The sequence below is a fragment of the Phalangium opilio genome, unplaced genomic scaffold (genome assembly GCF_054372755.1).
Source record: "Phalangium opilio isolate 3A_F unplaced genomic scaffold, DU_Popi_V2 ptg000022l_1, whole genome shotgun sequence".
In the NCBI taxonomy this organism is placed as follows: Eukaryota; Metazoa; Arthropoda; class Arachnida; order Opiliones; family Phalangiidae; genus Phalangium; species Phalangium opilio.
In genome coordinates this window covers 1,338,177-1,363,426 of record NW_028324154.1, presented here as the reverse complement: position 1 = coordinate 1,363,426, position 25,250 = coordinate 1,338,177, and the positions used below count along the sequence as shown (strand labels likewise).

Here is a 25,250-nt window from a genome sequence, read left to right as displayed (position 1 = left end):
AGAGCAGTGACTTCTAATGGAGATCTTCTTACACAGTATGCGTTATATAGTGACGTATCAACGATTCGAAGGGCGCGAGGATTTCCAATATATGGTCGCGTATCTTTTAGATCAATGCACTATGTATACAATACGTTTCGAACACCAAGTATCTGAAAGAGGGAAAATCGCTCGTGTTACTTAGAAATGCACGATATATGAAGATGCACCTCCTGAACATCAAGATATCGAGTACCAGAATCAGGTGGAAATTTTGAAACGATTAATATTTGATAAAAGTACCATTATTTTGGAGGATTTACATGACGGACTTTTATTTACCCGATTGGGTCACGGTATAAATCAAACAAGAGTTAAAGCCCCGGAAACGGATTCACCGGCGCCATTGTGTTTAGAAGAAAAAGCCGAACTTTACGGAAATGACTTTATAAAATATATACAGGAACTAATGAGTAAATTCGGTACTCCCGATAGTTTTTATCATGAACATTTACCCGTTTTATTTCCAAGTATATGTTAATGTAATCTTCTCTTAAACGTAGGAAGCGATTAAGGTTGCTCTCGGTGTAGTGGTTAGCGTGTTTGTTCGCCAATCAATAGGTGGCGAGATCGAACCCCGCTCTAGCCATCACATCGAGTTCAACCTGTTATTTCTAAATAAAATTGGATAACGTGAAAATCCTCATTCATTTTTAAATAAAATATCAATTATGTCGGTCAATTCTTTTTTCGTTACTCTGTTTAGTGATAAAACTAATGAATATCCCGATAATTCACAATCGTGTTTCACGGTGAAATTAGGTAAACCAATTATTCTTTCAAACGAATGGGAAATTGGTTTATCGGAAATATTAACACCGAAAATTTCAACCGTAATAGACAATACCTGTAACTCTTTCGAAATACAGGTACCTGAACAATATTTAATGAATGATGGCTGGGACGTTAGAAGAGTAGAGTTAATACCGCAAAAGTACGAAGGTTCGAAAGATAAAAATGGAAACGCCGTATTTTTTTCAATGCAGAATAAACTGGTGCGTGACTTAACCGTTCAGCTTGAAAAACAGAAAACCGTTCAGCTTGAAAAAAAGAACTTTCCCGTCAAAATACAGGTTATAGATATGTCAGTTCCGACTGGGCTTCCTATCAAGAGAGTTCAATTATCAGTCGATGCTGGTCACCAGGCCAGGCTAGCTCCTGGCCCTCTGGCTCAGGTTTTAGGATTCGAAACGGACGAGTACATTACTGGAGAATACATTTGTCCCATTCCATTGTCTCAACAAGCTAGAAATATTACGATAAACTACACCAATAATTATATCGAGATAAAATTGAAAAAAACTTTAAAACTTCAAAATCGTATGGTAACGGTAAAGATTCCTGAGGGACCCTATAGCGTCGACGCCCTATTGGAAGCTATGAATAGAGCGATACCCGAAGCTCATCAATCTCGGTTTAATTTCTCATTAAACGATAACGGTACCGTTCGAATAACGACTGATAAGGAGTGCACCGTGCTTTTTAGAGGCGTTCGTAACAAATTAGGTTCTATGTTAGGATTCGGTGACCAGACTAATCGTCTATTAGGGTCTGCAAACGCCAACTTCAAACCGGATTTAGTGAGTCAATATTTATACGTTTACACTGATCTGATATACCCCCAGTTTATAGGCTCTGGTTTCAAACTTCTTCTACGCGTCACTCCCACTAAAAACGATACGTTACTATAGAATATTATCCTATAAGATCCAACGAAATAGAAACTATCAAAATTGATATTAGAGACGAAGCTGACGCTCCTATATCCTTTATATCGGATTGCATTATTATCAAAATTCACTTCAGACGACATGTCTCGACCTAACAGGTACGTGTCCTACTATCAGGAACAGTTTCTTGGATCTGCACCAGGTGTATTAGTGCAAAAAGGCTATGGATTAGGAAGCATTTTTAGAGCTTTGATGAGAATTAGACCTATTCGCGACACCCCCTTTGGACGCTAATATTATAAGTAGTAACGACGAAAGTTATCAACCTTTAAGCTCCGTAACTGATAGTGGACCTTTGGAATTTTTGGTCCCGGGCACGAGCGAACATTATATCGACCTTTCTAAAACTAGGTTAAGGCTGAAGGTCAGGTTGCTTCATTCGGACGGCTCCACCGTACCAGCGGCTGAAAACAAAGTAGCTCCAGTTAATCTTTTATACGCCGCCCTCTTTTCCCAAATAGACGTCTTTTTAGGAGACACGAGCGTTCAGTCCCCTAACCAAGGAGCCCCTTATATCGCTTATCTCGAGAATTTATTAAATTACGGTATATATGCTAAAGAAAGCCAACTAAATCTAGACTTATATTATAAGGATAATCCGATCGATCCCGAATTCGCCTGGGTGGCAGCCAATAATAATCTTACTACGAATGGGATATTAAAAAGAGCCGAGAGAGCCAAGGTATCGAGTACAATAGACTTATACGCCCCGTTACACGTCGATATTTGTCGCTTAAATCGTTTCCTTTTGAATAATGTAGACGTTAGATTTAGGCTTATTCGATCCAAACCAGAGTTTTGCGTAATATCGAAAGAAGCCGCTGATAAGAAATATACACTCTAAGAAAAAAGCGTTCAATGGGTATTCAAACCTGAACGCAATTGTTCATTCTTGAACAGTTTGGAAATATTAGGCGTTCAATGGTGAAATGTGTGCTTGATTACACAAGATGACATTGAAGGTGTTCAATCCTGACAGTTTGCCTAGTACGATATGAGGTTTATTGACAAAACCTTCATTAAAAATCCAATAATATCCGGTAATATTACAACAGTTTAGAGTAACATACTTATTTACCGTAAATTATATATAAATTGGTCTTTACAAACTTCATTTTACAATAATATCAAAGGAAATGTCACGGGTTATTGCGTATTTCATATTTCCCTTCTATTTACATAAAACTCCAAATCGTGACTACGCAATTATTATCGGAGAAATATGAACATGGTCACATTCGTCAAGTGCAGTCCTTGGTTACTATATACCACTTTTCGTAAACGGCCCAAGGTGCGGGAGTTCGATCTAATGGAATCTCCCCATTTAGGTTACGGTCGAATGGGAATTCGGTCCATTTGAAAGACATCAACACAAATATCGAAGGTTGGCATTATGGGAGATATAATGGTCCGCTAAACTATTCAAAACTACCACCTTAAGTATGAGAATTTGTCACTGAAGCCATTCACCACTATAAGCATTCCAAATTGTCATTTACACCATTCAAAATTGAAACATTATCTGTGCCAAATTTCTAACTATACTGACCAATTTTGCGTCTCTAAGAAGAAATCTTACCACACACAGTGTTCAATAATGAGCATCAAAGTGTTCAACCTAGCACACTGTTTTGGTGTTCAATTTTGGTACCTGTATTTACTGTTCAAAACTGAACGCAAAAGTGTGCTCCCAGTGTGTTGAGGCATTGCACAATTATTTGTTCAGATTGGAACAAATATTTCTTAGAGTGTAAAGTGGTTATCGATAATACCGGACACAATTCGTTTCTCAACTTTGGAAGGACATTCTCAAGATGTTCAAAGTCAAACCACGATACAGCACTCCGTATCATCCTCAGAGTAACATCGTGGAACGCGCAAACAGAGTTCTGGGCGAAATTATTTCAATGTTCGTTAGTCGAGTTCACCGAACATGGGACGAGAACTTGCCGTTTATTCAGTTCGCCATCAATTCGACTACACATACCACAACAGGAAGAACTCGTTTCTACCTTAACATGGGTAGGGAACCTAGATTTCCCTGGGACTTGGACGTGGGTATGCCAGTAGCGGACTTTGTTGCAAGGTCCGCATCGCTCTCAGCTTTAGCGAAGCAACTTGCTTTGTCTAAAGAACTTGCCAAGAAAGCGCAAGCACACCAGAAACGCAACTACGATCAAAGGCGGGAAGGTATTGAATTTCCCGTTGGTGTACTTGTCTGGAAGGAGACGCATACCTTGTCTCAAGCGGCACGTAATGTTGCCGCTAAGTTAGGTCTCAAATGGGAAAGTCCCTACATAATCGCAAAGAAGATAGAACGATTGCGATATCAATTAGAAGACCCAGAGACTTGAGAAAAGAAAGGAATCAAGAATATCGCTCATTTAAAGCTGTACTGGTCGAATAAAGATGTCTGCCAACCGAACGGAAGCCAGTAATCCTCAACTTCAAGTAGTTCATCTTCAAGTTCTATATCGTCTCAGTCCATACCTGTACTTCAGGACCAGGGCTCTACATAAGGCACTAGTCAAGGCATTTTACTACTAAAAAAATGCCTTGACTACTAAAATAAATTGAAATCTAGGGGTTCACTAGTCAACTTGACTAGTAAAAAAAAATGTCCCAAATATTCGTAAACCACGCGTCTCACTAGTCAGTGACTACTAAAAAAAATGGGATGGGGAGGGGCTCACTAGTCAGGCTGACTACTAAAAAAATATCCTTATGTAAAGCCCTGTTCGCGTTATTCTTGAAAGAATGGACTATCTGGTAATTATGGTTTTCCATTAGTCATGGACAATAAGTCCTTTAAACGGGTAACCTGGAATGCTCTTAGTTTTTCTAGTTTTATTTAAATTCTTTGTGAGCCGAGAAATTAGGCCCCCTTTCCTACATTTAAATTTTACGGTTACGAAAGTCCCATGCGAACATACGGCTTCTATGGCCACGGGAGGATCAACCTCACAGAGACGCACATCCATAGAGCCAAATTCCATAGGGGGCTTTACTTTCTTCGCGCAGCGGGAAGATGATCCCCTTTTGGTCTTTCCGCTTTCGCGTTTTCCGAAGCCTGTTTTTGCGCGACTTCTTGTTTGTCCAGACAGCTTGTGGCATAATACCCTAAGAGTCCGCACTTATAGCATTCTACGTGACTTAAATCGTTTACCGCAAACAAGGACAGATCGTGGCTCGCAAGAGACGCAACCCCGCCAGATCCAGGATGAGGATGGGTCGTTCCTCCTGGATCACAAGTGGTGAAATAGCGGCGGAAGTGTCTTCACCCACGCGGGAAATCCGCAGCACAGGAGACTGGGTCAATAGGAGGTCCATTGGGGCAAACGGCCAACGTCGCCGGAAAGCTCGAAACTGCCATTCCTGCAGTCTAATTCCTTGGCGGCACCGCATTAGCCGCAGGGCCCCGTGGGAGATAATAGAGAAAGGCGCCGACAACATGACGGTCGCGGGAACTTGGTCCGTAGCATATGGTGCGTCATTCGTTTCAATGACCACCACAAACGTGCCCATCGGTCCCTAGAATGCGTCGAAAAGTTATTAGTTTGCGGTTCGAACAGTTTTCCACGGTTCTCGCGAGATTGCTTGACGCGAAAATTTAAAATCACTAGAAGTCACATCTGTCATTGCATGCACGCGTAAATAAGTTTTAACGTCTGGTCGAGACCGAAGAGTCTTATGCGGATATGTTGCTGGAGTGTAATAATAAATGTCCAGTTCAGGACCTCCAGGCTTGGGTATCTTCCTTATGACTACCTCACGTTTCCATCCTTTAAGAAAACGATTGACAAATCTCATAGATGGGAACTGGGTTGGACAATTCGGTGGAGGGAGAGACTTCTCCCTCGAGCTCCTATCAGGGGAGGATGGGGTAGAATGGTCTGGCGGTGTCCGATTCACTCGGATCTGAGAATATGTCATTCCGTCTGGTTCAGATTCCTCAGGCAGATCAGAGATTTCTGGAAAAGACTCTGGTATATTTTCCGACGGGGAATAAGATGATTCATCCGTGGATGAAGATGACGTTTCTCCAGACTACTCAGTTTGCGCTTCTTGGTCTTTCAACAGTCGTTGTCTTCTTTCTCGTCGAGTCTCACAACGTTCGTCACAGTACTGACTCCGGCGTCCTGAACAGGGCTCTACATAAGGATATTTTTTTTATTAGTCAGCCTGACTAGTGAGCCCCCCATCCCAATTTTTTTTAGTAGTCACTGACTAGTGAGACGCATGGTTTACGAATATTTGGGAGATTTTTTTTACTAGTCAAGTTGACTAGTGAACCCCCAGATTTCGATTTATTTTAGTAGTCAAGGCATTTTTTTAGTAGTCAAATGCCTTGACTAGTGCCTTATGTAGAGCCCTGTTGGTGTGGACGGTTACATCCTCCCCCCCAAAGAAAAGTCGCCTGCTGCAAAGCGAGTTGGACCCGTTTGTGTCAGGCGGCGCAGATTCGGCGCCATCTTTCTTTGGCCTGTGTCTTCGGCGGGCCTTGTACGCATCGCAGTGTACTTTTTTATCAGGGACCATGCGCGGTGGAGTAGTGTTGGGCCTCACCGAGGGTTCCACGGGAAACGGCGTTACCGATGCTGAATCTCCTTGCATAGATGCTTGTCAATGAGCGTCCCGTACAGTCTCCCATGGTTCTCGCGAGATTGCTTGACGCGAAAAGTTAAAATCACGAGAAGTCACATCTGTGATAGCATGCACGCGTAAATATTGTTCTACGTCTACGCGAGACCGAAGAGTCTTATAACACTGTAAAAAAAACTGTTCAATCTTGGACAAAATCATGTGCAGAGTAGTGACTCTGAGACAGCACAGATTTTTAACCAAATCTGCACAGATTAAATCATATGCTAATGTGCACATTAATTTGATTGGGCGAAGTTACACAGAAACACGGCCAGGTTTGAACGGACTACCGACAATAAACGGCAGGAAAATCAACCATCTTGGAACGGACATTCGACCATCAACGGCAGGATCATCGACCACTTTAGACTGGAAATCCGAACATATTTGAACGGAATGCAGACCATATTTGAACGGAATATCGGCCATATTTGAACAGAATATCGATCATCTTGGATCGGACAACCGACCATCGACGGCTTATACTTCGAATATCTTCAATTGGAAAACCGACAATATTTGCATGGAATATCGACAATGGCACATTTATACCACTCCCCACCTCCATGAAGGTTATATAGTAAAGCAGACATCATTTTAAACCAATTATTATACTTTTTATACAGAAATAAATCAGACAATAGTACACGTTGGTGAGATATTGCTTTATGCATTGGTGCACAGTCTTCATGGTGCACATAAAGCAAATGACCAATATTTCTTAAATGTGTATTTAACTTTCGGTTCACTCTGAACCGTTAGGACCTCCTCTGAAAGGACGCGAAGCAACACCAATTTTGGCTTCGTCCTTCGGTGCATTCAATAAAACACCTCATAGGAAACTAAAGATAAGAATTATTTACCATTGTTTCTTGGGAAGTTGAAATCTATGTTTACACTTTATATAAATGTAGTAAAGCTAAATTAAAACGTAAACACCCCAATTTAAATATTAATATCAAAAGTTTTCTTGGAATATCGAAATGATTGAGAAGTTTAAAGCTACAAAACCACTAAAAGAGTAGTAATGCCGAAACATATTTACAATATCTTCATTTAATATTTTGCAAAACGAAAATTTTATGGTTTTGAAAGAGTTCTTTTCATACCAGCACAAGGTAAAAGCAAGAAGGGAGTATGAAATAAGGAGTAGAATCTATAGGCTTATTAAGAAATATGAAATATTATTGCATAGGCCATTGCTTTGCGCCTCAAACGTTCTTTAAATAAGTTCTAAAAGTTCACACCCTAACTTTCGTTGTTGATTTTCAATATTACGAAAAACCAACTTTCAACACACTCTCGCCCTTTAACAAATAGTCAAGACAAAATTGAATTGTTTAAAATAATAACATTTTAGGTGGCACAATAATAGAGTATAATTTCGTCTCCCTGCCTTTGGCTTATGGTTAGTTGTGATACTACTCTTTTGAATGAATTTTAACTAAATATAATTTAACAAATTTACATAAGATGAAATATTTTGGTTTGAAGACGTTTTTGCCGTTTAATGTCACATGAATGATGGAGAATGCAAAAACCTACACTCTAAGAAATATTTATTCCAACTTGAAAAAATTATTGTGCAAAGCCTCAACACATTGGGAGCACTCTTTTTCGTTCAGTTTGGAACAGTAAATACAGGTCCCAAAATTGAACACCAAAACGGTGTGATAGGTTGAGCTCTTTCATGCTCTTTGTTGAACACTGTGTGTGGTAGGATTTCTTCTTAGGGATGCAAAATTTAACAGTAAAGTCGACAATTTGGCACATATAATGTGTCAATTTTGCATGGTAAAAATTGTTGAGATATTATCGGATACTATTTGATTTTTAATGAAGGTTTTATTAATAAACCTCATAGCGTATTAGGCAAACTGTCCGGATTGAACACCTTCAATGTTATTTTGAATGATTCTGTGCACCTTTCGGGATTGAACGCCTAATATTTCCAAACTGTTCAAGAATGAAAAATTGTGTTCAAGTTTGAATACCCATTGAACGCTTTTTTCTTAGAGTGTATCACGATCTGTGCAATCTTATAGCACACTTGACAGTTCATTTGATTCCCTGGCCAAAATTTGTCAGAAGTGTGCAAATTTGGCGTGTTAATTTATGATTTGTGCAACTTAGGTCAAAAGCGTGTAAACTTGGTATGCCATTTTGGGATTTGTGCAACTTAGGTCAAGACGTGCAAACTTGGTATGCCATTTTGAAACCTGTGCAAATTTGGTGAGACTCGTACGAACTTGGCAGACCATTTTGGGATCTGCCAACCTTAGGTCGAAAACGCCCAAACTTGGATTAGTTCTGGTCGGTTTTTTCTAACAGTGTATGCGGATAATTCGCTGGAGGGTGATAATTGATGTCCAGTTCAGGACCCCCAGGCTTTGGATTCTTCCTCATTATTATTTCACGTTTCCATCCTTTACGAAAAGGATTGACAAATCTCATAGGATTTACGGGAATGGGACTGGACAATTCATTTTCGTCTTCCTCAGATTCAGAGGAAGAACTGGAATCGTCAGGGTGAGATAGAGGAGAGGGTAGAGGGAGATACTTCTCCCTCGAGCTCCTATCAGGAGAGGAAGGAGGAGAAAGGTCTGGCGGTATCCGATTCACTCGGAAAACCAATGGAGGATCTGAGAATAAGTCAAATCCGTCTGGTTAAGATTCCTCAGGTCAATCAGAGACTTCTGGAAAAGACTCTGGCAGGTTTTCCGACGGGGAATAAGATAGTTCATCCGTGGATGAAGATAAGGTTGACGATGACGTTTCTCCAGACGTCTCAGTTTGCGCTTATTGGTCTCTCAACAGTCGTTGTCTTCTTTCTCGTCGAGTCTCACGACGTTCGTCACCAGTACTGACTCCAGCGTCCTGAAGTACAGGCATGGACTGTGACGCGGTAGAACTTTATGATGAACTACTTGAAGTTGAGGATGACTGGCTTCCGTCCGGTTGGCAGACATCATTGTTTGATCAATACAGCTTTAAATGAGCGATATTCTCGATTCCTTTATTTTCTCCAACGGGAAATTCAATACCTTCCCGCATTTGATCTTAGTAGCGTTTCAGGTGTACTTGCGCTTTCTTGGCAAGTTCTTTAGACAAAGCAAGTTGCTTCGCTAAAGCTGAGAGCGATGCGGACCTTGCAACAAAGATCGGTCTCGAGATCGGTTATTATTAAAATACATGGGTTGCCTGAATTCGTGTCCGATGATGCCGTGGTTGAGAAATTGGTCTCCCTTGGTTGCAAAATCAAGGGGGAGGTCGTTTGGCGTAAATTTGAAGGATTGTATCTTGGTGAGCGTTGCGTACGCGTGGTTTTACCCGAGGGGGTTTCATCACTTCCGTACGGCTTGAAAATCGCGGATGTTCTCGGGCGCGAAACCTTTTATCGCGTTCGCCATGAGGCGCAAAATCGGGTTTGTAACGGGTGTCTCGCTGAAGGTCACATTTACAAAAGTTGTCCGCGTAATGTTTGTCGTCGGTGTGAGACACACGGTCATCTTGCCCGTGACTGCCCAGAGAAGTTGGGTCAGGTCGCTATCGGTTCTGAACGCGATGTCGTGCCCCAGTCCGAAGTCTCTCCTGTCCGCGATGGGGCAGGCTTGCCCCCTGTTCCCATGTCCGATGGCGTTGCTGAAGCGGAGATTCCTAACGACACCGGTGCCATTTCTGGCCATCATGGACAGAATCTCAGTTCCAGTGAGGATATGTTCGTCGACGGTGACCCCGATGCGGAAGTTAACCCTTTTGAGTCAGTGGGGGGAGGCAATCGGGGGACTAAACATCCTCTTGGTTCCACCTCTGACTCTTCACAGAAACGTCCCCAGTTCCTGAGGAAACAGAATCCGAATCTGGCCAACGCTCGTGGGTTTACTCCGAATAAACCGCCGGACCCTTCACAGACAAAGTAGGGTGCATGGTTGTCAAAATAGGTACTTTAAATGTTCATGGTTTACGCGACGTTGGTAAGATGGCTTTATTAGTCGAATTCATTAAGGACATGGACATTGTTTTTTTACAAGAAACGCATTGGAATGCGTCGCATGTCGCTGCCTTTAAATTGTTATTTTTTGGTCAATTGTTTTTTCTCATGATCTAGTGAGTGGCTTTCGGGGGGTCGCTATCTTGTTTACTAAAAAATTGCCTATACGGTTCTTGAATGTTTCTCAAATAATTTTCGGTCGGGCTTTATTAGTCACTACCGAGTTTTTTGATGTAAGAACGTCTTTTTTTAATGTTTACGCCCCCAACGCCGAGGGTGATCGGGTTCAGTTTTTTGGTGATATCAGAAATTCTTTCCCGGACGGTAGAGTCGTGTTTGCGGGGGATCTTAATGATATTTGTAGTCGTCACCTGGACCGTTCGCCCTCGGGGGTGGGGTCCTCTGGTTTTCGGCCTACTAACGTTCAAGTTTTTAAGGATAGCCTAAGTTTGATTGACACTTACCGACTAAAACATGCTAATAATTGTGAATTTACGCGCTCGGGTTTTGTCTTTGGTAAATTTATTCGTTCTCGCATTGACTACATTTTTGTTCGTAATTTTGACTCCCATAATGTCCGTCATTTCCTTATCCGACCTTGTCCTCTTTCCGATCATGCCATGGTCATCACTCACATGGATTTCGAGGGCGTCATTCGCGGTCCGGGGACTTGGTCTTTTAATGACTCCTTACTGGACGAAGCCGTTTTCGCGACAGCCGTAAAGCGCGTCATCGCTCGCAGTCGGTCTACGCCGGAATGCCGCGATGACATTTTCCTTTGGTATGAAACTTTGAAGACTCGTCTACGTGACTATGCTATTTTTTATGGTAAATCGCGTGCCCGCGATCGGCGGCAGACTCGCGCGACGTTGGCCTCTCGGTTCGCGTCTCTCTCGCGTCTCTCTCGGACCAGTTAATACAGACTCCCGCGGTTCATCTCGAGAAGGCATTGCTTGACGTTCAGACTGCTATACGGGACTATGACTTACATAAGTTGCAGGGTGCGGTCGTCCGTTCAAATTTGGCGTGGCAGGATTTGGGTGAACAACCTTCCGGGTACTTTCTTAGTTTGGAACGGCACCGCCAATCCAGGCGGAGCCTGAAGCATCTTCAGTTGGAAGACGGTACCACCCTCGACGATAGCCTCCGAGTGCGGGGCGAAGTCTTCCGCTATTTTAGTGATCTCTACCGGCGGGCTACGACCGATGATTCAGTTACGGATCACTTTACGTCCTTCGTCAAGGACCGGCTGACACCTGCCGACAGGGATCTATGCGACGGCCCTGTTACGTGGCCCGACCTTACCGCCGCCTTACGCGCGATGGCCGTTGGTCGTAGCCCTGGCAAGGATGGGCTCACCGTCCGGTTTTGGCGGTTCGTCTTACCACTGATTAAGGACGAATTCTTGCGCCTTTTGATTGAAATCCATACCACGGGTCGGCTACCCCGGTCCATGATGCAGGGTATGGTGGTTTTATTGCCGAAGGAGGGGGACCCGTCGCTTCTTCGTAATTGGAGGCCGATTACGCTCTTAAATACGGATCGAAAGCTCATTGCAAAGGTGTTTGCCTCTCGACTCTCGTTGATCGCGCCGTCCGTCATTTCCCCTTGTCAAACGGGCGCTATTCGTGGGCGCGACGTGTCCACGACGACTCGGTACGTGAGCGATGTGATGTCTTACTTACATCTGAACAACCAGCCCGTTATACTATTGAAGATGGACCTGACCAAAGCGTTTGATTGTGTGGACTGGACTTTTCTGCTTCGCACACTTGCCTCGTTTGGTTTTGGCCCTGTGTTTCTGAAATGGATGGAGATTTTTCTCACCAGCAGCAGTACCACTATCAAAGTTAATGGCTTTCTCACCGACTTCTTCAGACTGGGTCGATCCGTTCGTCAAGGCTGCCCGCTGAGCCCGTTGCTGTATGCTTTTTCCACGGAACCCCTTTGCTTAGCTCTCGATCAGTGCCCAAGTATTGACCGCATCCGGATTACAAATACTGCTAGCCCAGTATTGTTTCAACACGTTGACGATAACACTTTGCTATTCGCATCTACGGCCGCAATATCGCACGTCGTTCGGCGTTATGAGGAGTATGGCCTGGCTTCCGGTGCCAAAATAAACCTTGAAAAGAGTTCTGGCCAATGGATTGGCTCCTGGGCTACTGACTCGGCGACCACCATTTCCGGGGTGACGGTGTCATCTTATCCCCGTAAGTTTCTAGGGGTTCATTTAATCCACGATGTGACCTTGTCGAATTCCCTTAATTGGGATGATAAACTCCCTGGGTTTATATCGATCCTTCGTGCCTTGAAACGCCGCCAGTTGACCGTTATGGGCAAGATACTTATCCTCAACTGTCTTGTCGCTTCAAAACTTTGGCATTTGGCGAGGGTTCTTCCTTGCCCTGCGTCCTTCCTATCCGAATTGAAGAAACTATTTGTGGAGTTTATTTGGGGCTCAACTTACCACGCTATTGACTACGTTACTCTTACACGTCCCAGGTCCGAGGGGGGCTTTAGCCTGGTGGATGTTGCTCTCAAATGTCAAGCCTTCCGTCTGCATGAGGCATATGGTCTCCTATTGGACGAGTTGCCCCCTTACGATCGGGCCATTCATATCTTACTGCTCAAGGAATATGGAGGTGGGCTTATTCCTTGGTACCACGCCTTTCGCTTACCATTTCGACAAAGGTGCCTCGCTGCCACGCCGCCTCGTTATGGCGAAATATTGCGCAGTTGGTGGTCGTTTTTGCAAAACCGGACCTTGAACGTCGCACCGGTAACCAACCCTCTTGAAGAATCCCTCTTCTTTAATTCTCGCATACCGCTGCCTCATTTATCATTGTTACGCGTCTACGAACCATAAACCTCTCTCATTTTGGCAGGCTGCCTTGTTGTTAATTAGTATTGTTAAATATGTATTATGGAAATATCGTTGTCAATTAGTTGTCAAAGCGGGCCTAGGTATCGTCCTGCCATTTCGTGTTCCAGTTTTGCTTGCCAGAGTACGTTCCTTTGCCCACAAATATATTGCATTATTATTGCATCGTAACAAGTTTTCTACCTTAGCTACTACCGTAACAAGGTTGCAGATGTTGTTTTAGTCTTGTAGCGTTAACTCCAGGAATTAATGCTGTAACATAATCCTTCTTTTAATTCAATTTAACCGTTCTAACCACTTACATATTACATTGTAATGTTTTCGATGCTTTTAATAAAAAAAAATACTCGCTTAGGGTGCGAGTAGTCCCGGGTTCAAATCCCGGACGGACCCGAGTTTTTGCAGAAGTAATTAAGTGACTATTTAAATGCAACTAACTACAGGGTAGGTCTATGAAATGAGCATGTTTAGTTACACACATGGTCCGTTGGTCTAGGGGTAGGATACTCGCTTAGGGTGTGAGTGGTCCCGAAATAAAATCCCGGACGGACCCGAGTTTTTGCCGAAGTAATTTAGTGACTATTTAAAAGCAATTAACTACAGGGTAGGCTTATGAGTTGAGCATGTTTGGTTACACACATGGTCCGTTGGTCTAGGGGTATGATACTTGCTTTGGGTGCGAGTGGTCCCGGGTTCAAATCCCGGACGGACCCGAGTTTTTGCAGAAGTAATTAAGAGACTATTTAAATGCAACTAACAACAAGGTAGGCCTATGAGTTGAGCATGTTTAGTTACACACATGGTCCGTTGGTCTAGGGGTATGATACTCGCTTAGGGTGCGAGTGGTCCCGGGTTCAAATCCCGGACGGACCCGAGTTTTTGCAGAAGTAATTAAGAGACTATTTAAATGCAACTAACAACAAGGTAGGCCTATGAGTTGAGCATGTTTAGTTACACACATGGTCCGTTGGTCTAGGGGTATGATACTTGCTTAGGGTGCGAGTGGTCCCGGGTTCAAATCCCGGACGGACCCGAGTTTTTGCAGAAGTAATTAAGAGACTATTTAAATGCAACTAACAACAAGGTAGGCCTATGAGTTGAGCATGTTTAGTTACACACATGGTCCGTTGGTCTAGGGGTATGATACTCGCTTAGGGTGCGAGTGGTCCCGGGTTCAAATCCCGGACGGACCCGAGTTTTTGCAGAAGTAATTTAGTGACTATTTAAATGCAACTAGTTAAATTGTAGGCTTTCGAGTTGAACATGTTTTACATACACACATGGGCCGTTTGTCTAGGGGTATGATACTCGCTCAGGTTGCGAGTAGTCATGGGTTCAGATCCCGGATGAACCCGAGTTTTTGCCGAAGTAATTTAGTGACTATTTAAAAGCAACTAACTACAGGGTAGGCCTATGAGTTGAGCATGTTTGGTTACACACATGGTCCGTTGGTCTAGGGGTATGATACTTGCTTTGGGTGCGAGTGGTCCCGGGTTCAAGTCCCGGACGGACCCGAGTTTTTGCAGAAGTAATTAAGAGACTATTTAAATGCAACTAACAACAAGGTAGGCCTATGAGTTGAACATGTTTAGTTACACACATGGTCCGTTGGTCTAGGGGTATGATACTCGCTTAGGGTGCGAGTGGTCCCGGGTTCAAATCCCGGACGGACCCGAGTTTTTGCAGAAGTAATTAAGAGACTATTTAAATGCAACTAACAACAAGGTAGGCCTATGAGTTGAGCATGTTTAGTTACACACATGGTCCGTTGGTCTAGGGGTATGATACTCGCTTAGGGTGCGAGTGGTCCCGGGTTCAAATCCCGGACGGACCCCAGTTTTTGCAGAAGTAATTTAGTGACTATTTAAATGCAACTAGTTAAATTGTAGGCTTTCAAGTTGAGCATGTTTTACATACACACATGGGCCGTTTGTCTAGGGGTATGATACTCGCTCAGGTTGCGAGTGGTCATGGGTTCAGATCCCGGATGAACCCGAGTTTTTGCCGAAGTAATTTAGTGACTATTTAAAAGCAACTAACTACAGGGTAGGCCTATGAGTTGAGCATGTTTGGTTACACACATGGTCCGTTTGTCTAGGGTTATGGTACTCGCTCAGGTTGCGAGTGGTTCCGGGTTCAAATCCCGGATGAACCAGAGTTTTTGCAGAAGTAATTAAGAGGCTATTTAAACGCAACTAACAACAAGGTAGGCCTATGAGTTGAGCATCTTTAGTTACACACATGGTCCGTTGGTCTACGGGTATGATACTCGCTTTGGGTCCGAGTGGTCCCGGGTTCAAATCCCCGAGGGACCCGAGTTTTTGCAGAAGAAATTTAGTGACTATTTAAATGCAACTAGTTAAAATGTAGGCTTTCGAGTTGAGCATGTTTTACTTACACACATAGGCCGTTTGTCTAGGGGTATGATACTCGCTCAGGTTGCGAGTGGTCTTGGGTTCAGATCAAGGATGAACCCGAGTTTTTGCAGAAGTAATTAAGAGACTATTTAAATGCAACTAACAACAAGGTAGACCTATGAGTTGAGCATGTTTGGTTACACACATGGTCCGTTGGTCTAGGGGTATGATACTCGCTTTGGGTGCGAGTGGTCCCGGGTTCAAATCCCGGACGGACCCGAGTTTTTGCAGAAGTAATTAAGAGACTATTTAAATGCAACTAACAACAAGGTAGGCCTATGAGTTGAGCATGTTTAGTTACACACATGGTCCGTTGGTCTAGGGGTATGATACTCGCTTAGGGTGCGAGTGGTCCCGGGGTCAAATCCTGGACGGGCCCGAGTTTTTGCAAAAGTAAGTTAGTGACTATTTTAATGCAACTAACTTCAGGGTAGGCCTATGAGTTGAGCATGTTTAGTTACACACATGGTCCGTTGGTCTAGGGGTATGATACTCGCTTTGGGTGCGAGTGGTCCCGGGTTCAAATCCCGGACGGGCCCGAGTTTTTGCAAAAGTAAATTAGTGACTATTTTAATGCAACTAACTTCAGGGTAGGCCTATGAGTTGAGCATGTTTGGTTACACACATGGTCCGTTTGTCTAGGGGTATGATACTCGCTCAGGTTGCGAGTGGTTCCGGGTTCAAATCCCGGATGAACTAGAGTTTTTGCAGAAGTAATTAAGAGGCTATTTAAACGCAACTAACAACAAGGTAGACCTATGAGTTGAGCATGTTTAGTTACATATATGGTCCGTTGGTCTACGGGTATGATACTCGCTTTGGGTCCGAGTGGTCCCGGGTTCAAATCCCGGACGGACCCGAGTTTTTGCAGAAGATTTTTAGTGACTATTTAAATGCAACTAGTTAAATTGTAGGCTTTCGAGTTGAGCATGTTTTACTTACACACATAGGCCGTTTGTCTAGGGGTATGATACTCGCTCAGGTTGCGAGTGGTCTTGGGTTCAGATCAAGGATGAACCCGAGTTTTTGCAGAAGTAATTAAGAGACTATTTAAATGCAACTAACAACAAGGTAGACCTATGAGTTGAGCATGTTTAGTTACACTCATGGTCCGTTGGACTAGGGGTATGATACTCGCTTAGGGTGCGAGTGGTCCGGGGTTCAAATCCCGGACGGTCCCGAGTTTTTGCAAAAGTAAATTAGTGACTATTTTAATGCAACTAACTACAGAGTAGGCCTATGATTTGAGCATGTTCAGTTACACCCATGGTCCTTTGGTCTAGGGGTATGATACTCGCTTTGGGTCCGAGTGGTCCCGGGTTCAAATCCCGGACGGACCCGAGTTTTTGCCGAAGTAATTTAGTGTTTATTTAAAAGCAACTAACCACAGGGTAGGCCTATGAGTTGAGCATGTTTGGTTACACACATGGTCCGTTGGTCTAGGGGTATGATACTCGCTTTGGGTGCGAGTGGTCCCGGGTTCAAATCCCGGACGGACCCGAGTTTTTGCAGAAGTAATTAAGAGACTATTTAAATGCAACTAACAACAAGGTAGGCCTATGAGTTGAGCATGTTTGGTTACACACATGGTCCGTTGGTCTAGGGGTATGATACTCGCTTTGGGTGCGAGTGGTCCCGGGTTCAAATCCCGGACGGGCCCGAGTTTTTGCAAAAGTAAATTAGTGACTATTTTAATGCAACTAACTTCAGGGTAGGCCTATGAGTTGAGCATGTTTGGTTACACACATGGTCCGTTTGTCTAGGGGTATGATACTCGCTCAGGTTGCGAGTGGTTCCGGGTTCAAATCCCGGATGAACTAGAGTTTTTGCAGAAGTAATTAAGAGGCTATTTAAACGCAACTAACAACAAGGTAGGCCTATGAGTTGAGCATCTTTAGTTACACACATGGTCCGTTGGTCTACGGGTATGATACTCGCTTTGGGTGCGAGTGGTCCCGGGTTCAAATCCCGGACGGACCCGAGTTTTTGCAGAAGTAATTAAGAGACTATTTAAATGCAACTAACAACAAGGTAGGCCTATGAGTTGAGCATGTTTAGTTACACACATGGTCCGTTGGTCTAGGGGTATGATACTCGCTTAGGGTGCGAGTGGTCCCGGGGTCAAATCCTGGACGGGCCCGAGTTTTTGCAAAAGTAAGTTAGTGACTATTTTAATGCAACTAACTTCAGGGTAGGCCTATGAGTTGAGCATGTTTAGTTACACACATGGTCCGTTGGTCTAGGGGTATGATACTCGCTTTGGGTGCGAGTGGTCCCGGGTTCAAATCCCGGACGGGCCCGAGTTTTTGCAAAAGTAAATTAGTGACTATTTTAATGCAACTAACTTCAGGGTAGGCCTATGAGTTGAGCATGTTTGGTTACACACATGGTCCGTTGGTCTAGGGGTATGATACTCGCTTTGGGTGCGAGTGGTCCCGGGTTCAAATCCCGGACGGACCCGAGTTTTTGCAGAAGTAATTAAGAGGCTATTTAAACGCAACTAACAACAAGGTAGACCTATGAGTTGAGCATGTTTAGTTACATATATGGTCCGTTGGTCTACGGGTATGATACTCGCTTTGGGTCCGAGTGGTCCCGGGTTCAAATCCCGGACGGACCCGAGTTTTTGCAGAAGATTTTTAGTGACTATTTAAATGCAACTAGTTAAATTGTAGGCTTTCGAGTTGAGCATGTTTTACTTACACACATAGGCCGTTTGTCTAGGGGTATGATACTCGCTCAGGTTGCGAGTGGTCTTGGGTTCAGATCAAGGATGAACCCGAGTTTTTGCAGAAGTAATTAAGAGACTATTTAAATGCAACTAACAACAAGGTAGACCTATGAGTTGAGCATGTTTAGTTACACTCATGGTCCGTTGGACTAGGGGTATGATACTCGCTTAGGGTGCGAGTGGTCCGGGGTTCAAATCCCGGACGGTCCCGAGTTTTTGCAAAAGTAAATTAGTGACTATTTTAATGCAACTAACTACAGAGTAGGCCTATGATTTGAGCATGTTCAGTTACACCCATGGTCCTTTGGTCTAGGGGTATGATACTCGCTTTGGGTCCGAGTGGTCCCGGGTTCAAATCCCGGACGGACCCGAGTTTTTGCCGAAGTAATTTAGTGTTTATTTAAAAGCAACTAACCACAGGGTAGGCCTATGAGTTGAGCATGTTTGGTTACACACATGGTCCGTTGGTCTAGGGGTATGATACTCGCTTTGGGTGCGAGTGGTCCCGGGTTCAAATCCCGGACGGACCCGAGTTTTTGCAGAAGTAATTAAGAGACTATTTAAATGCAACTAACAACAAGGTAGGCCTATGAGTTGAGCATGTTTAGTTACACACATGGTCCGTTGGTCTAGGGGTATGATACTCGCTTAGGGTGCGAGTGGTCCCGGGTTCAAATCCCGGACGGGCCCGAGTTTTTGCAAAAGTAAATTAGTGACTATTTTAATGCAACTAACTTCAGGGTAGGCCTATGAGTTGAGCATGTTTAGTTACACACATGGTCCGTTGGTTTAGGGGTATGATACTCGCTTAGGGTGCGAGTGGTCCCGGGTTCAAATCCCGGACGGACCCGAGTTTTTGCAAAAGTAATTAAGAGACTATTTAAATGCAACTAACAACAAGGTAGGCCTATGAGTTGAGCATGTTTAGTTACACACATGGTCCGTTGGTCTAGGGGTATGATACTCGCTTAGGGTGCGATTGGTCCCGGGTTCAAATCCCGGACGGACCCCAGTTTTTGCAGAAGTAATTTAGTGACTATTTAAATGCAACTAGTTAAATTGTAGGCTTTCAAGTTGAGCATGTTTTACATACACACATGGGCCGTTTGTCTAGGGGTATGATACTCGCTCAGGTTGCGAGTGGTCATGGGTTCAGATCCCGGATGAACCCGAGTTTTTGCCGAAGTAATTTAGTGACTATTTAAAAGCAACTAACTACAGGGTAGGCCTATGAGTTGAGCATGTTTGGTTACACACATGGTCCGTTGGTCTACGGGTATGATACTCGCTTTGGGTGCGAGTGGTCCCGGGTTCAAATCCCGGACGGGCCCGAGTTTTTGCAAAAGTAAATTAGTGACTATTTTAATGCAACTAACTTCAGGGTAGGCCTATGAGTTGAGCATGTTTGGTTACACACATGGTCCGTTTGTCTAGGGTTATGGTACACGCTCAGGTTGCGAGTGGTTCCGGGTTCAAATCCCGGATGAACCAGAGTTTTTGCAGAAGTAATTAAGAGGCTATTTAAACGCAACTAACAACAAGGTAGGCCTATGAGTTGAGCATCTTTAGTTACACACATGGTCCGTTGGTCTACGGGTATGATACTCGCTTTGGGTCCGAGTGGTCCCGGGTTCAAATCCCCGACGGACCCGAGTTTTTGCAGAAGAAATTTAGTGACTATTAAAATGCAACTAATTAAATTGTAGGCTTTCGAGTTGAGCATGTTTTACTTACACACATAGGCCGTTTGTCTAGGGTTATGGTACTCGCTCAGGTTGCGAGTGGTTCCGGGTTCAAATCCCGGATGAACCAGAGTTTTTGCAGAAGTAATTAAGAGGCTATTTAAACGCAACTAACAACAAGGTAGGCCTATGAGTTGAGCATCTTTAGTTACACACATGATCCGTTGGTCTACGGGTATGATACTCGCTTTGGGTCCGAGTGGTCCAGGGTTCAAATCCCCGACGGACCCGAGTTTTTGCAGAAGAAATTTAGTGACTATTTAAATGCAACTAATTAAATTGTAGGCTTTCGAGTTGAGCATGTTTTACTTACACACATAGGCCGTTTGTCTAGGGGTATGATACTCGCTCAGGTTGCGAGTGGTCTTGGGTTCAGATCAAGGATGAACCCGAGTTTTTGCAGAAGTAATTAAGAGACTATTTAAATGCAACTAACAACAAGGTAGACCTATGAGTTGAGCATGTTTGGTTACACACATGGTCCGTTGGTCTAGGGGTATGATACTCGCTTTGGGTGCGAGTGGTCCCGGGATCAAATCCCGGACGGACCCGAGTTTTTGCAGAAGTAATTAAGAGACTATTTAAATGCAACTAACAACAAGGTAGGCCTATGAGTTGAGCATGTTTAGTTACACACATGGTCCGTTGGTCTAGGGGTATGATACTCGCTTAGGGTGCGAGTGGTCCCGGGTTCAAATCCCGGACGGGCCCGAGTTTTTGCAAAAGTAAGTTAGTGACTATTTTAATGCAACTAACTTCAGGGTAGGCCTATGAGTTGAGCATGTTTAGTTACACACATGGTCCGTTGGTCTAGGGGTATGATACTCGCTTTGGGTGCGAGTGGTCCCGGGTTCAAATCCCGGACGGGCCCGAGTTTTTGCAAAAGTAAATTAGTGACTATTTTAATGCAACTAACTTCAGGGTAGGCCTATGAGTTGAGCATGTTTGGTTACACACATGGTCCGTTTGTCTAGGGGTATGATACTCGCTCAGGTTGCGAGTGGTTCCGGGTTCAAATCCCGGATGAACTAGAGTTTTTGCAGAAGTAATTAAGAGGCTATTTAAACGCAACTAACAACAAGGTAGACCTATGAGTTGAGCATGTTTAGTTACACATATGGTCCGTTGGTCTACGGGTATGATACTCGCTTTGGATCCGAGTGGTCCAGGGTTCAAATCCCGGACGGACCCGAGTTTTTGCAGAAGAAATTTAGTGACTATTTAAATGCAACTAGTTAAATTGTAGGCTTTCGAGTTGAGCATGTTTTACTTACACACATAGGCCGTTTGTCTAGGGGTATGATACTCGCTCAGGTTGCGAGTTGTCTTGGGTTCAGATCAAGGATGAACCCGAGTTTTTGCAGAAGTAATTAAGAGACTATTTAAATGCAACTAACAACAAGGTAGACCTATGAGTTGAGCATGTTTGGTTACACACATGGTCCGTTGGTCTACGGGTATGATACTCGCTTTGGGTCCGAGTGGTCCCGGGTTCAAATCCCCGACGGACCCGAGTTTTTGCAGAAGAAATTTAGTAACTATTTAAATGCAACTAATTAAATTGTAGGCTTTCGAGTTGAGCATGTTTTACTTACACACATAGGCCGTTTGTCTAGGGTTATGGTACTCGCTCAGGTTGCGAGTGGTTCCGGGTTCAAATCCCGGATGAACCAGAGTTTTTGCTGAAGTAATTAAGAGGCTATTTAAACGCAACTAACAACAAGGTAGGCCTATGAGTTGAGCATCTTTAGTTACACACATGGTCCGTTGGTCTACGGGTATGATACTCGCTTTGGGTCCGAGTGGTCCCGGGTTCAAATCCCCGACGGACCCGAGTTTTTGCAGAAGAAATTTAGTGACTATTTAAATGCAACTAATTAAATTGTAGGCTTTCGAGTTGAGCATGTTTTACTTTCACACATAGGCCGTTTGTCTAGGGGTATGATACTCGCTCAGGTTGCGAGTGGTCTTGGGTTCAGATCAAGGATGAACCCGAGTTTTTGCAGAAGTAATTAAGAGACTATTTAAATGCAACTAACAACAAGGTAGACCTATGAGTTGAGCATGTTTGGTTACACACATGGTCCGTTGGTCTAGGGGTATGATACTCGCTTTGGGTGCGAGTGGTCCCGGGTTCAAATCCCGGACGGACCCGAGTTTTTGCAGAAGTAATTAAGAGACTATTTAAATGCAACTAACAACAAGGTAGGCCTATGAGTTGAGCATGTTTAGTTGCACACATGGTCCGTTGGTCTAGGGGTATGATACTCGCTTAGGGTGCGAGTGGTCCCGGGTTCAAATCCCGGACGGGCCCGAGTTTTTGCAAAAGTAAGTTAGTGACTATTTTAATGCAACTAACTTCAGGGTAGGCCAATGAGTTGAGCATGTTTAGTTACACACATGGTCCGTTGGTCTAGGGGTATGATACTCGCTTTGGGTGCGAGTGGTCCCGGGTTCAAATCCCGGACGGGCCCGAGTTTTTGCAAAAGTAAATTAGTGACTATTTTAATGCAACTAACTTCAGGGTAGGCCTATGAGTTGAGCATGTTTGGTTACACACATGGTCCGTTGGTCTAGGGGTATGATACTCGCTCAGGTTGCGAGTGGTTCCGGGTTCAAATCCCGGATGAACTAGAGTTTTTGCAGAAGAAATTTAGTGACTATTTTAATGCAACTAACTACAGAGTAGGCCTATGATTTGAGCATGTTCAGTTACACCCATGGTCCTTTGGTCTAGGGGTATGATACTCGCTTTGGGTCCGAGTGGTCCCGGGTTCAAATCCCGGACGGACCCGAGTTTTTGCCGAAGTAATTTAGTGTTTATTTAAAAGCAACTAACCACAGGGTAGGCCTATGAGTTGAGCATGTTTGGTTACACACATGGTCCGTTGGTCTAGGGGTATGATACTCGCTTTGGGTGCGAGTGGTCCCGGGTTCAAATCCCGGACGGACCCGAGTTTTTGCAGAAGTAATTAAGAGACTATTTAAATGCAACTAACAACAAGGTAGGCCTATGAGTTGAGCATGTTTAGTTACACACATGGTCCGTTGGTCTAGGGGTATGATACTCGCTTAGGGTGCGAGTGGTCCCGGGTTCAAATCCCGGACGGGCCCGAGTTTTTGCAAAAGTAAATTAGTGACTATTTTAATGCAACTAACTTCAGGGTAGGCCTATGAGTTGAGCATGTTTAGTTACACACATGGTCCGTTGGTTTAGGGGTATGATACTCGCTTTGGGTGCGACTGGTCCCGGGTTCAAATCCCGGACGGGCCCGAGTTTTTGCAAAAGTAAATTAGTGACTATTTTAATGCGGCGCTAGTTTCGTACTAATCAATTCCAGGAAAAATTCTATTGTTAAATTCTTACTATCTACGTAGAGATTAATGCTTTTGGCATATATTCTATAGACCCATACTTATAGAGAGTATCATAGACTTATGGTGATAACTTATAGCGTATGAATACAGTTGTATTGTTATAGTGAAATCAATTCTAAATAAAGGAATAGGGTAATAGAATTTAAGCTTAGCAATAACAATGGAATCAAAATTAAGCCGAGTATATTACGATTCTGAAAACCCTCTTAGTTACGGAAGCGCAAATAAATTGAAACAAGGAGTAAAAAGTATTTCAAAAAAAAAATTGAGACTTGGCTTCAGTCTCAACCCACATACACTATTCATAAACCAAGGAGAATAAACTTCCCTCGAAATCAAACTTATGCTACAACAGCTGATGAAGTATTTCAACGCGATCTAATTGATCTACGACGTATCAAAAAGCATAACAAAGGGTTTCAATACATTTTGACTATAATAGACGTATTTTCAAAATATGCCTGGAGTTTTCCTTTAAAGAATAAAACTAGTAGAGAAGTTTTAAGCGCATTTCAGAAAGCTATCAAAGAGAGAAAGCCTTTGCGTATTAATGTTGACCAATGCAGTGAATTTTTATCAAAATTGTTTAAAGAATATTTGAAGAAAGAGGGTATTCAACTCTATACAAGTGTTGGAAGGATAAAGTGCGGGGTTATTGAAAGATTTAACAGAACTTTAAAGGATAAAATATTCAAACTATTTACAAGAACCAAAAAATATAATTATATTGGTAGTTTGCCAAAAATCATGAAGGCCTATAACTCTAGTACGCATTCAAGTATTGGTTTCGCTCCAAAAGATGTTAATATCGAAAATGAACATTTAGTATGGCAGCGTTTGTATGGCCATCAAAAACCTGCTAAACCCCCAAAGTTAAAGATTGGTGATTTTGTCAGACTGTCAAAGAGTACCCCTCTTTTCGAAAAGGGTTATAAAGGCTATTGGACGAGGGAAATATTTACCGTATCAAAAGTTCTTTACAGAAATCCAGTTTGTTACGTAGTTAAAGATTACAACGACGAAGAAATAAGAGGTGCCTTTTACGAATGCGAACTTCAAAAAGTGGTCTACTGATATATGTCTATTGGCAAATAAATAAATGTTCATTTTAATCTAGTTAACCATGTCGAACGATTCATTTTATGTTACACTAGTAAGTTCGGCTTCTATGAATGTCTTTCCGGATAACAGGCAATCTCATTTTAAAGTTCAGTTACCAGCTCCTTTAAACTTAGTTGGTAATTGGCATGTGGGGCTTGCCGAAGCATTTTTACCCCAGGCCTGGGATAATGTATCCGTCGAGTATTTATATTTCAATGCTGGAGTACATGACTATACTGAAAACAGCTGGGACCAGTATAAGATACAACTTGTCGCGGGAAACTTGCGTGGAGACGAAACCGATGTTTATAAGAGTTTAATTAAATCTATTAATAATACCATACCCCCCGAAATACGACGGTCGGTTTATATGTTTATCACCTACAGTGATGACAATGAGAAGGCTTTTTGCGCTCTGAGAGCTAAAAATGGATATGAAGTTCAAATACCGGAAGAAATGGGTAAAATCTTGGGCTTACCCTTCATGGATTGGATCAAAGAGAGATACACTTTTCCCGAAGAACTGATTAAAAGAAAGAAAGACGATCCTTTAGAACTAAATAGTTCCAATAATTTTTTACATATAAGAAAAA

At 43.3% G+C, this 25,250-nt stretch overlaps 1 protein-coding gene and 25 non-coding genes across 26 annotated transcripts; all 26 read left to right on the top strand.

Moving 5' to 3' along the window:
• Positions 1-1,850: 1,850 nt before the first annotated feature.
• LOC149694728 (uncharacterized protein F54H12.2-like) lies at positions 1,851-2,613 on the top strand. The gene is made up of 2 exons (XM_089867426.1): positions 1,851-1,911; positions 1,973-2,613. Exons 1-2 carry the CDS (start codon positions 1,851-1,853, stop codon positions 2,611-2,613), a joined length of 702 nt encoding a protein of 233 aa, XP_089723552.1.
• An 11,316-nt stretch (positions 2,614-13,929) lies between these two features.
• On the top strand, positions 13,930-14,001 carry TRNAP-UGG (transfer RNA proline (anticodon UGG)). The gene has a single exon. It is a non-coding gene; the product is annotated as a tRNA-Pro (tRNA).
• An 88-nt stretch (positions 14,002-14,089) lies between these two features.
• TRNAP-AGG (transfer RNA proline (anticodon AGG)) lies at positions 14,090-14,161 on the top strand. Its single transcript has one exon. It is a non-coding gene; the product is annotated as a tRNA-Pro (tRNA).
• An 88-nt stretch (positions 14,162-14,249) lies between these two features.
• Positions 14,250-14,321, top strand: TRNAP-AGG (transfer RNA proline (anticodon AGG)). The gene has a single exon. It is a non-coding gene; the product is annotated as a tRNA-Pro (tRNA).
• An 88-nt stretch (positions 14,322-14,409) lies between these two features.
• Positions 14,410-14,481, top strand: TRNAP-AGG (transfer RNA proline (anticodon AGG)). Its single transcript has one exon. It is a non-coding gene; the product is annotated as a tRNA-Pro (tRNA).
• Positions 14,482-14,730: 249 nt separating this feature from the next.
• TRNAP-UGG (transfer RNA proline (anticodon UGG)) lies at positions 14,731-14,802 on the top strand. The gene has a single exon. It is a non-coding gene; the product is annotated as a tRNA-Pro (tRNA).
• Positions 14,803-14,890: 88 nt separating this feature from the next.
• Positions 14,891-14,962, top strand: TRNAP-AGG (transfer RNA proline (anticodon AGG)). The gene has a single exon. It is a non-coding gene; the product is annotated as a tRNA-Pro (tRNA).
• Positions 14,963-15,050: 88 nt separating this feature from the next.
• On the top strand, positions 15,051-15,122 carry TRNAP-AGG (transfer RNA proline (anticodon AGG)). The gene has a single exon. It is a non-coding gene; the product is annotated as a tRNA-Pro (tRNA).
• A 730-nt stretch (positions 15,123-15,852) lies between these two features.
• TRNAP-UGG (transfer RNA proline (anticodon UGG)) lies at positions 15,853-15,924 on the top strand. Its single transcript has one exon. It is a non-coding gene; the product is annotated as a tRNA-Pro (tRNA).
• A 248-nt stretch (positions 15,925-16,172) lies between these two features.
• Positions 16,173-16,244, top strand: TRNAP-UGG (transfer RNA proline (anticodon UGG)). The gene has a single exon. It is a non-coding gene; the product is annotated as a tRNA-Pro (tRNA).
• An 889-nt stretch (positions 16,245-17,133) lies between these two features.
• On the top strand, positions 17,134-17,205 carry TRNAP-UGG (transfer RNA proline (anticodon UGG)). Its single transcript has one exon. It is a non-coding gene; the product is annotated as a tRNA-Pro (tRNA).
• An 88-nt stretch (positions 17,206-17,293) lies between these two features.
• Positions 17,294-17,365, top strand: TRNAP-UGG (transfer RNA proline (anticodon UGG)). The gene has a single exon. It is a non-coding gene; the product is annotated as a tRNA-Pro (tRNA).
• Positions 17,366-17,933: 568 nt separating this feature from the next.
• Positions 17,934-18,005, top strand: TRNAP-UGG (transfer RNA proline (anticodon UGG)). The gene has a single exon. It is a non-coding gene; the product is annotated as a tRNA-Pro (tRNA).
• Positions 18,006-18,093: 88 nt separating this feature from the next.
• Positions 18,094-18,165, top strand: TRNAP-UGG (transfer RNA proline (anticodon UGG)). Its single transcript has one exon. It is a non-coding gene; the product is annotated as a tRNA-Pro (tRNA).
• Positions 18,166-18,894: 729 nt separating this feature from the next.
• On the top strand, positions 18,895-18,966 carry TRNAP-UGG (transfer RNA proline (anticodon UGG)). The gene has a single exon. It is a non-coding gene; the product is annotated as a tRNA-Pro (tRNA).
• Positions 18,967-19,054: 88 nt separating this feature from the next.
• On the top strand, positions 19,055-19,126 carry TRNAP-AGG (transfer RNA proline (anticodon AGG)). Its single transcript has one exon. It is a non-coding gene; the product is annotated as a tRNA-Pro (tRNA).
• An 88-nt stretch (positions 19,127-19,214) lies between these two features.
• TRNAP-AGG (transfer RNA proline (anticodon AGG)) lies at positions 19,215-19,286 on the top strand. The gene has a single exon. It is a non-coding gene; the product is annotated as a tRNA-Pro (tRNA).
• Positions 19,287-19,374: 88 nt separating this feature from the next.
• TRNAP-AGG (transfer RNA proline (anticodon AGG)) lies at positions 19,375-19,446 on the top strand. The gene has a single exon. It is a non-coding gene; the product is annotated as a tRNA-Pro (tRNA).
• Positions 19,447-20,657: 1,211 nt separating this feature from the next.
• On the top strand, positions 20,658-20,729 carry TRNAP-UGG (transfer RNA proline (anticodon UGG)). The gene has a single exon. It is a non-coding gene; the product is annotated as a tRNA-Pro (tRNA).
• An 88-nt stretch (positions 20,730-20,817) lies between these two features.
• Positions 20,818-20,889, top strand: TRNAP-AGG (transfer RNA proline (anticodon AGG)). Its single transcript has one exon. It is a non-coding gene; the product is annotated as a tRNA-Pro (tRNA).
• Positions 20,890-20,977: 88 nt separating this feature from the next.
• Positions 20,978-21,049, top strand: TRNAP-UGG (transfer RNA proline (anticodon UGG)). The gene has a single exon. It is a non-coding gene; the product is annotated as a tRNA-Pro (tRNA).
• A 1,211-nt stretch (positions 21,050-22,260) lies between these two features.
• Positions 22,261-22,332, top strand: TRNAP-UGG (transfer RNA proline (anticodon UGG)). The gene has a single exon. It is a non-coding gene; the product is annotated as a tRNA-Pro (tRNA).
• Positions 22,333-22,420: 88 nt separating this feature from the next.
• On the top strand, positions 22,421-22,492 carry TRNAP-AGG (transfer RNA proline (anticodon AGG)). The gene has a single exon. It is a non-coding gene; the product is annotated as a tRNA-Pro (tRNA).
• An 88-nt stretch (positions 22,493-22,580) lies between these two features.
• On the top strand, positions 22,581-22,652 carry TRNAP-UGG (transfer RNA proline (anticodon UGG)). The gene has a single exon. It is a non-coding gene; the product is annotated as a tRNA-Pro (tRNA).
• Positions 22,653-23,060: 408 nt separating this feature from the next.
• Positions 23,061-23,132, top strand: TRNAP-UGG (transfer RNA proline (anticodon UGG)). The gene has a single exon. It is a non-coding gene; the product is annotated as a tRNA-Pro (tRNA).
• An 88-nt stretch (positions 23,133-23,220) lies between these two features.
• TRNAP-AGG (transfer RNA proline (anticodon AGG)) lies at positions 23,221-23,292 on the top strand. The gene has a single exon. It is a non-coding gene; the product is annotated as a tRNA-Pro (tRNA).
• Positions 23,293-25,250: the final 1,958 nt, after the last annotated feature.

What these genes read in the sequence shown, in the direction of transcription:
- LOC149694728 (XM_089867426.1), top strand. Translation starts at nt 1,851, where the DNA reads ATGTCTCGACCTAACAGGTACGTGTCCTACTATCAGGAACAGTTTCTT. An exon ending in GTTTCTTGGATCTGCACCAG is followed by an intron (nt 1,912 to 1,972) that starts GTGTATTAGTGC and finishes GATGAGAATTAG; the next exon opens with ACCTATTCGCGACACCCCCT.